The sequence below is a fragment of the Pararge aegeria genome, chromosome 12 (assembly GCF_905163445.1).
Source record: "Pararge aegeria chromosome 12, ilParAegt1.1, whole genome shotgun sequence".
NCBI classification, from domain to species: Eukaryota; Metazoa; Arthropoda; class Insecta; order Lepidoptera; family Nymphalidae; genus Pararge; species Pararge aegeria.
The window spans coordinates 736,854-748,514 of record NC_053191.1 but is presented as its reverse complement, the minus strand read 5'-3'; the positions used below and the strand labels follow the sequence as shown (position 1 = coordinate 748,514).

General features: G+C 34.8%; 1 protein-coding gene across 1 annotated transcript; it reads left to right on the top strand.

The window, feature by feature from the left end:
- Positions 1 to 2,935: 2,935 nt before the first annotated feature.
- LOC120628126 lies at positions 2,936 to 4,322 on the top strand. Its single transcript, XM_039896351.1, has one exon. The coding sequence runs from the start codon at positions 2,983 to 2,985 to the stop codon at positions 4,177 to 4,179; it is 1,197 nt and encodes a 398-aa protein (XP_039752285.1). The 5' UTR covers positions 2,936 to 2,982; the 3' UTR covers positions 4,180 to 4,322.
- Positions 4,323 to 11,661: the final 7,339 nt, after the last annotated feature.

Below are 11,661 nucleotides of genomic sequence, written 5' to 3'. Positions count from 1 at the left end.
GCGCGCGCGCACATCAGCGTGTTTGTGCTTGACAGATAACGAATACAATGGGATGTTCGTCGTTTTGGAAATGGCAGGATAATAAGAATTTTCAAAGGCGCGAAGTGGGAGAGTGACCATGTTTTCTATTCAGGGGTTTCTAGTGCAGTTTAACCCCGTGCCTCGTAGAGCACGGTGGCCCATCGGTTTCGGTTACTAGATCGTTGAATTATGAGATAAAAGCCAATATTTTAATCCTGCTTTTCAAACTCTACTTATATTATTAACTGATTTTTTTTCTGGCCAGCCCGTTATTTTCAACGCCCTTGCAATGTTAAAATTGTTATAAAACTAGCTGTCCCAGCGAACTTCGTACCGCGGATAATTTTTTTTATTTTTATAAATGTTATATTTTAATACTTATTATCCTATTGCAGTCTAAGAGAAATCCAAAAAATCAAATATCATAAAAATTGGTCCAGCCGTTCTTGAGTTATAAATGGTGTAACTAACACAACTTTCTTTAATAAATATAGATATTCAGGTAAGTAGAAGTTAGTATGATTTTGCCACAACCAGCACCCAATATTATGAGATGTTGATCGCAAAAATAATACCCGGATAATTTTGCTGTGAGCTCTATTTAACTTGGGCAAGTTTAGGACACGGGTTGGGTTGAGGGTTACAAACGCGCTCTGGCTTTAGTTTAATGTTTACGAATGTAGTAATCGCCATCATTTATTCTGTCTACAATCAAAATAACGATTATTAAAAGTGTTTTTTTCACCGTGGATGAAACGCTGGCCCAGTATGGATTGGTGGATTTATTATACAAAAACTCACAGCACTGGCGGGCCCATTCACCAGAAGATATACTTAGTAATCGTCCACGCGATTCTTTCATTAAATTATAAAAATACAATTTTCTCTAAACATATCCACTCAAATCATTTGAAGCATGGCCACCGTAGTAGGCCGCGTCCTCAGTAGCACTACTGCGGTCGAATAATCAATTAGACACACCACTGTAGCCATTGAAGCCCACCATCGTTAGTTACTGCCTGCATAACTGCACACGATAAGATAGTTATAGTAAAAGGGATATTTGGTTGACTTTGTTTTAAGTTTCCTGTAAAATTAGTATGATAATTAGACGATGGTTTAAAAAAAGAATTAAAAAATCAAACAGTCTTTCATTATTCCTTGGTTGACAAATACAGAAAAAAAAGATCACAATAATCAGAAAAAATAAATAAGAAAATAAGTTTTTGCAAATTTGTTTTGTTAAATAACATTTATTTTTACGGATTGAGTTATCCAACCAGGGCCCTTTTGTGGGTAAAGGCCTCCTCCATTTTCTGTCACTCAACTCCTTTATGCGATCAAGCCAGTTTTCTCCAGCCACACTTTCAATTTCACCTGTCTACCTTTCTTTTGGTTAAGCTAGGACAAATTGTTGAATGGGTATTTGAAAGAACTATTTCTGTCACGCCGAGCCTGTGTTTCCTCGAAGAGTGCGATAGGGACAGAAAGATAGCCGGTACAGACCGATTTAACCTATAAAATTTTTGATTAGATCGACGTTGCGTATTGCACTATTTCCTCATCCAAATCTAAGCCGATTTAATTATTTTTGGCATGAAAATTATAAGAAAGATTGCGTCTAGGTTTCTCTTTCTTTCTTTTTCTTATTTGTCTTAGACTAGTATGAACATGGCGGCAAAAAAGGTGTATAATCGGTAATTTTAGAGGGTCATATTTTCAAAAGTATTCGGCTTTTCAGGAAAAAAGAAAACGATAGCGATTGATGTCTACATTGGACTTTGAATTTAAGAAACAAAAATATTGCTGATAGAGACATATCATCATCATAAAATCAACAATTACCCCCCACAACAGGGCTCGGGTGTCCTCCCACAATGAGAAGTGGGATTTCAGCTATATTTTATCTTTAATTTTTGTTTAATTTAATTCCAAGTTGTGTACACATACTTTGGGTGGTAGCTTAGAACAAAACTTGTTATTACTTATATTTAGATCTACTTTTAATTATCACCTGTTTTGTGTACCTAATAACAATAAACAATCAGATAATAATTACCAAATGTAAGAAGTATATTACGAAGCGATTTGCATCTTCTTTTCTTATACGCATCATGGCTGGGGTTTGGAACACCCTTCCGAGTTCTGTGTTTCCAAAGTCTTACAACCTGGGTATCTTTAAAACAAGAGTGAATAGGCATCTTCTAGGCAAGCGCGTAACATCTTGGGCCACATCTACACTTTCCATCAGGTGAGATTGCAGTCAAGCGCTAGTCTATTAAAGTTAAAAAAAAATGATTAATACTCGCAAGAATATTATAAGTATACCTTTAAGGGCGCCTTGGTGGAGTAGGTCTTCGAAAAACTGAAAAAAATGCTAAATTAAAAAAAATGGCATTAAAGACGGATTTGGAGACAGGAGAACAGACTGGGCGAAACTATAGCTTATCTTAGCTTATCCTTTCATTACTATAGAAACGTAATTAAGGGTACCTAATATGAAAAAAAGTAAAGCTTTCAGATTAGAAAGATAACAATTTAATTGAACTAAAAATGTGATCACAACTCGACATTGTATTAGTGCCATCTATGTTTTAACTTGAACACTGCGCTGTAGTTTCCTTAAATAGTACTACTACCCGACGCTAGATGACACTAACTACTTTCGGCAGTAGTGAAGAGATAAAAACTTTTCATTATATGAATATAATAAATATCTACATTGGATAATAATTACAAAATCGTACACAAAATTATTGCTTTACATTGTATTGAAGTAAGATAAGAAGTCATTCAATATTTTTATGGTAGCTTTGATTACTAAACGTTGACGCGTGTTACTATAGAAACGCTTTGTTGTCAAAACAATTATTTGTTTCTAGTATCTATCTTACTTTAACGTATTGTCATTTCGATTAATTTAATACTAAACAGTTAAGTATCAACTGCATAAAGGATACGATGTCAAAAACTAATAAAACATCGCCCAAAACAATATACTGTGAACGCTACAAAAGACACTTGCGCGCTTTTAACAGCTTCGACCAAAATGATTGTCGAACTGTGAAAAAAGTGATTGTATCAAAGAAAATATGCTCCTCAAATGGTGAAAAAAGTTTTTCTACAGGAGTAATAAGTAGTTACAATGGTTCAGCAATGGCTACCACCAAGAAAACCGCTAGATCTGATGTGATTTTCGATCAGAATACGACTTGCAATTCAAAAATAGATTACTGTAAAAAGTGTGGTGATGTGGCCTCTAACACTGAAGTCAACTCAAAGTCAAATTCAAATAGATCTCAGAAAAAGCTCCAAAAACTATCTAAGCATAATTATAATGACAATATTTGGACCAAAGCTACTACAAGTAATACAAACAAATCTTCAATTAAAAATAAATGTGATAGTAAACCATTACAACAATATTATAGAAACGAAAAGTTTAATCAATCTACTGACTCATTTCTGGCCGCTGGTGATAATATTAAAAAAACATCAAAAGAATCCCTTAATACAATCATAGAAAAACCAGAAAAAATATCTGGCAGCAGATCCACTATTTTTCAAATATATCCCGAAAATTATGAAGAAGAATTAGGTTTTATTGATCCAGCAGATAATGAAAATATAAAAAGATTAAGATTATTCAGGAAAAATAATTATTTTGAATGCCATTCTGTTAAATCTAGACTTTGTTCTAAAGGCAGTGTTACCAGTTTGAATAAACATAAATGCTTATACAGATTCTATTTAAATGACCGATTATTTCCTGTACCGCTAAACACAGATCATCAAGAAAACATTAGATGTATTGAATGTCAATTGCCATTAGAAAACAATAATGAAAACTCCCAAATAAATGGTACAGTACAAGCTAAGGTGAAATTGAATGGAGAAATTCAAGATATGTTACTAATGTTGCCAGTTAAAAAATCTTTGATAGTAAAAGAGAGGAGAAAAGTGCTGCCAGTTAATAAAGACTACGAGTCACTATATTTTGGTATAATAAAACTCAATTTAAATGGAGATTCTAAGTTCAATAGGAACTTGCCAAGTGACTCCTTGGCTTTGAGATATCAAAAAGGATATAAAGAATTGACCGAGACTAAGAAGTATGAATATGATTCTATTGGGAAAGATGATATTATTATTATATGATGAAATAGCAAGGAATTGTATATTTTTTTGGGATAAAAACCCATTTATCTCTACTGAAGATAAGACTACTGTAAGGTCTGACTTTCAAAGTTATTATATTAATTCTACTTTTTATTTTAATTATATAATTATTAATACATAATATCCAGTAATTTTAATTAATAATTATAAATTGTGATAAACATTATTATAGAATATTTGCACGACATATTCCTATGTCAAAATGTGGGCATTTTTATACGTACAAACACCAAAACCGTACCATGTTTAATTGTTTAGCAAATAAAGATGATTTGAAACACTTGACTGTATATACTTAGAATACTGTTTTTATAGATAAAGATAGCAGTAGAGATTGATGTGACAGAGCTTGTCCAGGGAAGTACTACTACCATGGTTATTTCTGCCACTAAGAATCATGAAGTATGTGGGTGCCGGTGTAATAACATGATGGACACTGGGTGGCTCTTTGCACAACATGTTCCGTGCATGTCATGGGAAGTTTTTCTCTGTTTATACGCAATGGTTTTCCATCAGGTGGACTTTATGCTTGGTTCGTCAATTAAATACTTATAATATACCACATACACAAAAAAAAAAAACATTTATTTCAAGTAGGCCTACTTTATAAGCACTTTTAAAACGTCAAGTATGTATGTTTGTAGTGACTCTACCACCGGTTCGGAAAGCAGATTCTACCGAGAAGAGCCGGCAAGAAACTCAGTAGTTGCTCGTTACCCACATCAACATTTACAATCATTTTTCTATCTTGCGGGAGATGAGAGCGAGGCTGGCTGCTTCCAATCGACCTTGTCATTGAGGAATTCATCAAATGTATAGTAACCTCGCTGTACTAGATGAGTTTTTACACATTTTTTAAATGTGTGCATTAGGTCAAGAATATCCTTAGGAATCATGTTGTAAAAGCGTATACTCAACCCCACAAAAGAGTTCTGCACCTTTACAGCCTTTGGGCTCAGAAAGTAGGGTCACTTTACACGGCGCCAATCTGCCGTCAATATAACAGACTACAAAATAATCTTGTATTCTTCTATTCTTGTTGGGGTCTTATTAATAAACGTGCCATAACGTTGGAATAGTTATGCAGTGTATTGTCACTCTCTAACATTTAAAAAGTGCTGGTGCGCAAAACACCGCTTAATTACTGCAACGTTTTATAATTATTTTTTTTAAATAGTACCTACACTTGGAAAAATATCAATTTTATTAGAGTCGCAAATTCTGTCGTTTAAAAAAAAATTTATATGCATTTCAATTTATTAAATTAACCCAACGTTATGCCGCTATTATTGATGAGGCAGACCCAGTATCTACCCAAAAGTAGGAAAAGTTTCGATTGTTTGTCTTAAAATTCTAAGGTTGGTTTTAATGTGTGGCCTTATACTACATTGTTTTTAATAACATTGGATGTGGCATTTATATTAGATAATATAGGAAACTTTGATTTCACAAAAAAGCTTTTTCTCGACAACTTTTTTTAACATAATTTTTAAATGTCATTGTTTGAAGCGGTGATAGTGCATTGGGCAGGAGCTCAACCTTCCTTTCGGGTGGTCGAGTTCGAATCCCAGCACGCACCTCTAACTTTTCTCAGTTTTGTGCGTTTTAAGTCATTCAAATATCACTTGCTTCAACGGTGAAAAAATACATCGTGAGGAAACCTGCATGCCGTATTGTTCTCATAGGTGTGTGGAGTCCACCAATGCGCACTTGGCCAGCGTGGTGGACTACGGTCTTAACCCTTTCGCAGTGTGGGAGGAGACCCACGCCCTGTAGTGGGCCGGTAATGTGTTAATAGCTGGCTCACTCGCTATGACTTCTGATTGGTGGTATAGCTACTATTCATAAACTTCTATATACAAATCCTGCGCACATCTCCCTTCACACCCGCGGAATGTTGCTAGCTCAAAAACTTTTTCCCATTTTATGGTAGATAAAAAATTAATTTAAACTTAGGTAAAAAATACATTATTCTTTAAATGTCTATTACATTACGCTGGTCTTAGAAGAAGCCAACAACAAACTTAGCCGGATGTTATTTTTTTATTTAATCACCATCTCACATTGTCATTTAAAACTATTAAAGAAGCAACCTGGTTAGAGCAATAATTTACACCCAAGCATTATTATCGTTGACGTAGTCCTTAATACTATAATATAACTTTTCTATAAGCTTACGTTTAATTCAAACTTTGAACTTGTTCAGAGACGTCTCCAAGATATAAACTGGTAATTTATTGTAAAATTGTACACAATTGAATATTAAGGTTATGGCCTCTTAAACCTTTACCTTAAACGTTTCTACTCATGATTAATTGCCGGAAGTCTATCTCATAGTGCAATGTTACGACAGCTACACGGCCAGAAGGCGATCAGGCGCTGGACCGACAGCTTAACGTGCTCTCCGAGGCACGAGGATTCATCATCATCATCATCACATCAACCGATTGAAGTCCACTGCTGGACATAGTCTTGTAGGGAGTTCCAAAATCCACGGTCCTAGGCCGCTTGCTTCCAGCGGCTCCCAGCGACTCGTTTGATGTCGTCTGCCCACCTCATTGGGGGCTGACCAACGCTGAGTTTACCTGTGCGGGGTCGCCCTTGGAACACCAACGTCCATCGGTTCTCCGAGCTATGTGCCCCGCCCATTTCCATTTCAGCTTTGTGACTCGCTGATATATCAGTAACTCTTATTCTTCTACGGATCACGCACGGAGGTTAGCTACAGCCATATCCAAACTCTAAGAACTAAGGCTGGTACTAAGAATTTCTTTATACATTCGCATAATTTTTAATGGCCGACCCTGGAATCGAAGTCAGGCACCACGATGGTCTACGAGGCAGATAGGGGTAATATATAAGGAAGGCTTTAGGTTGTTACTAATAAAATAATAATGTGCTAGGTATCCAACTATTATTAGAAGCAATAAATATAAGCAATTATTTATTCGCCACTGTAATTCGAAGTTTAATACGATATGTTATGTTTATTTTTGCTAATATTATAAATCGGTTTGTTATGCTATTTCACCTCCACCTTTTGTTTGTTTGTTTGTATCAAATTGGCTCTGAAAGTGCTGGACCGATTTTAACTATTTCGAGAAAAAAAAGCTAAACTATCAGGAAGTAACAAAGGCTTATTTAATTTATGTTCAAAAAATTGAAAATCCTTAAGTAAATTGCAATAATGTAACCCAAAGTAGCAAAATTTCGCCTGTAAATTCGTTACTTGGCGTGCGCTGAGAAAACTATTGATTATAAATAAAAAATATTTATTACATGGTTAAAGTAGGTACTTATTATTTATTACCAAGAAAGTCCACGAGGGAGTTTAACTTTAACTATCATAGATCATTTGCAATAAATATAAAAAAATAAAATATCCAAACAAACAAATTGTAATAAACAGCACTAAGAATCAGTTAGGATTAAATAAATTATATCGATACGACATCAGTTGTTGATGAACGAGATTCCCGATTCCTGAACGAAAACTGTAATTCTTGGTAGGAGGAATGTGAATGTCAGTGGTGAAAAAAGGGAAAAAAGGGGAGTTAACCGGTGATGGTGGGAAAAACGAGGATAGTAAACTTAAAAGGACAGTTAGTAGTTAGTAGAAGGTTAAAAGGTGATTCTGTACTCTTACACCTAATTAAGGGAAGAAGTAATTGTGTACAAAGGAAAGTAAAACGAACAACCCGTTTTATTGACGGGAGTCGTTGAAACGAATTTTCTTACAAACCACAAGTTGCAAACGAGAATGGATATGAGTATTAACACATTTACATTAAACCTAGTTGCTAGAAGCTGTTATAAGCACCATTGTGACCAAATAATAATAACGGTTAAAATTAGGCATGATAAAAACTTTATAGAACTATTAATACCTATTAAGTCGGCAGGTACTATGATAAATTAAAAGTACCTGCTTTAAATAAATCGAAAGTAAAGTATTAGTATGAAAAATGTTTACTTAGTAGGTAACTAAAATAAATAAATAACTTCTAAATATGTGCACTGTATTTTATATATGTGAGCCAAACCCAATATTTCTAAAACAATTCTTATGTGTTCTAAAATTTTATGAGACAACTTAGAAAAGTTAGAGGTGTGAGCTGGGATTTCAACTCGCCCCCTCCGAAAGTTAAGTCCAGCTGCTACCCACTGGGCTATCACCGCCTGGAGACATAGAATAATACCCAAGTGATTTTTAAAGAACCGAAATAAACACAGCTAAAGTCGCGGTCGAGAGCTAGCTTATTAAATAAATACCTTGTGTCCTTCAACATAACATTTGTATATGTAAATAATATGCAAAATAAATGCAGTATTGCTAATTAATACATTTTATGATAAAGGATTATGTGTTAAGGAAAAAGATGCTAACTTGCGTTTATTTGAGATTATTATGAAACTAAGATTCTACTGTCTTACTTAGGTACCCAACTGATATTCAAACTTGGAACGAGTGTCTATGTGTTACATAGTCCAGCTACGTAAAAGCAGCTTGATGGGTTTAAGCTCTATACCTAACTTAAGGTTACACCGATGCCAATACCACCGATGCCGACCAAGGCTGCTGATGAAAATGTTAGTCATGGTAAAGAGGACCGTATTTTAAGCGATACTTCTTAACGTACGTGGGATATAGCTGAAAATATGAAACAAGCGAGCGAGTGGGAGTTGAAAGACATAGACTCTTACCTAACAATGATATTGATGACCAAATACGATTGCTGAAATTAAACACAAAACGCACGGAACTCAGATGAGACTCCCAGCGAAAGTGAGGACGAATTCCTAATCAAAACGCTATCGCTGGTGACATTTAAAAAAATACCAAAATAGATGTCATTATCATCATCATATCAACCACTTACAAAATGAGAAGGGGTTAAGGCCCAAAACCACCATGCTGGACCAGTGCGGATTGGTGGACTCCACACACATTTGAGAACATTATGGAAAACTCTTAGGCATGCAGGATTCCTCATGACGTTTTCCTTCACCGTTGAAGCAAATTACTAGTTAGTTTATTTTATTGCAAACGCATTCGAACTCGGTACTCCGAAACCGCTATAACCGCTTCAAAAATGGAAAATATATGTAATGAAATTACATATATTTTCCATTTTTGATGTTATTTATTAAAAAAAAAAACTGTGTTACAGTTTTTTTGGCATGTGACACACACTGTAGTTCTTACAATGTCTAGAAAACCGAAATAACGAATGGTGTATTTGTGTCGAAATAGTTTTCAGTTTCTCAACTCATGCCCAAGGTAACTTTGCTCCCATTCTTGCAGCTTTTGTTCAAAATTATTATACCTTACAACGTAATGAACCAAGTATAACAATACCTGCGTTTCTCTAGCGACATCTTTTTATTATCACAAAAACTGTTTCCCATGAAAAATTCACGTAATTTTTAGATGAAGATGTATATATTTTTTGGTAATTTGTAATGGAGGATGTGGAGATAGCTCAGTGGCTACGGCCTACCTCGGGGAGACCGAGTTCGATTCCGGACCTCTAACTTTTTGGAGTTATGTGCGTTTTTAATAAAAGCAATTACATATCACTGGCTTTAACTTGGAAACCTGCATGCTTGAAGTGCGTGGCGGGCGTGTGAAGTCTATCAATCCGCACTTATTAGCCGCCGCACTTATTGACCGTAGTCCACCATGCTGGCTGCCTGGTGGACTACGGCCTAAAACCTCATTCTGACCCGTGTCCTGTAGTGGCCCGGTAATGGGTTGTTATGATGATGATGATGATGATGATGGAGGAATTTGTGAATAATCATGGCCTATAGAAAAAACATCCAAGCCAAGCAAGACATTTTAAAGTGACCGGGTGATAAATTTATAAAATTTGGAAAGTACATTTCAAAGATAGTCATTAATTATCCCTACTAATATTATAAATGTGAATGTAAGTTTGTTTGTCACGCTTTCATGCAAAAGCTACCTAACCGATCCTCATGAAACTTTGTACACATATTTTTGGAAGTGTTAGAAGTAATATAGGATACTTTTTATCCCGAAATTAAGCTCGGTTCCTTTAGGAGAGGGGATGAGTGTTTGACGATTTTACACCATAATTCCGACAAATTATAACCGCTTTAAATAAATATTTTTGCACTATAGAGGTTATATAATATGTGTTTAATTTTGCCTAAACTGTGGTTGGAGATAGAGGACAGAACTACTCAGCGAACAGCAGCAAATCCCTTATTTGAGGCTTAGCGATACTAAGTACTTTAATTTTTTTTAGATCTACAACTAAATTTAATGCCACATCAAAAAACAAAATCAAACGCAGACGAAGTCGCGGGCAACAGCTAGTTATCTATAAATAAAACCTACTAATACCTACTAATGCTAAGAACACTTTTGCTGTCTTTAGGTTTGTTTGAAAAATGTATCGTTATTTGGAACGTTCTTCGTAATGACCAAATTATGTTTACTTCCTCATCTAAGTTGGAGAGATTATTTTAAAGAATTTGAACACGAAGTACTTTTTATAGGGACTCGTAAAACGTGACTCTCTCGTGTACTCGAGTATTTGTTTTAAGCATGTTAGTATTCAAAGAAGGACAATTGGTTCGACGTATTGTAAGAACCCGGTGAAAGAGGTTTAGGATATAAAAAAGGAACTGGGCTCAGGAAAAGAAAGAGATGATTGTCTAAAAGCGTACTATAATATTAATATAACTTTGTTATGTTTGAGTTTTAAGTTAAGGTTTACTAGATATGCTACATTAAACTGTAAGAACTAAAGCATTCCCCAAACTTCTTCCGCGTTCCTGTCAGATGAAAATTTCCCACAGTAGGTAAAATTTCTGACCCCAGAATGGAAAGATTTTTATTTTATACCCAGGGAATTCAAAAATACTGAAAAAGTTTATTGTACTTTAATACGTGCTGAATTGGAAGTCTCCAATAAATATTTATAGTTACGGAAATAATACGTAAAAATAAAATCCAAATAAAACAAGACCTTATTCCTTGTTGACATACAAAAGGAACCGCGTATATTCTTGTGGTTAAAACGCGCTTCAGGAAATATCTAATGCTTTAGATAAATGTTTTTTACATTTGAAGCACAATTCCTGAGGCTACATAAAATTTTAAAATTTCACGCTTTAGTACTTAAGGGATAATAATTTGCTTGGAAGAGGCTGCATTGGGTAACAATTAAGATAGTAAAATATGTGTTATAGGATATTTTATAAGGATCCCTGATTATCGCCATACGGGTTCCAATTCGAGTTGAAGGAAGAAAGTGCGTACAAAATCCGTCAAATTTGTCTTTTTGAAAATCAGTTGCCTGGCCATCCTGTTAGCAAGACTATAACACTGTATTAAACAAAGGTTTTATATTCGATAATTTATAACAGTAATATTTATAGACAGTGGCATCTGTAGTTAAAGCATAAAATGACATCAACATCTCAAAA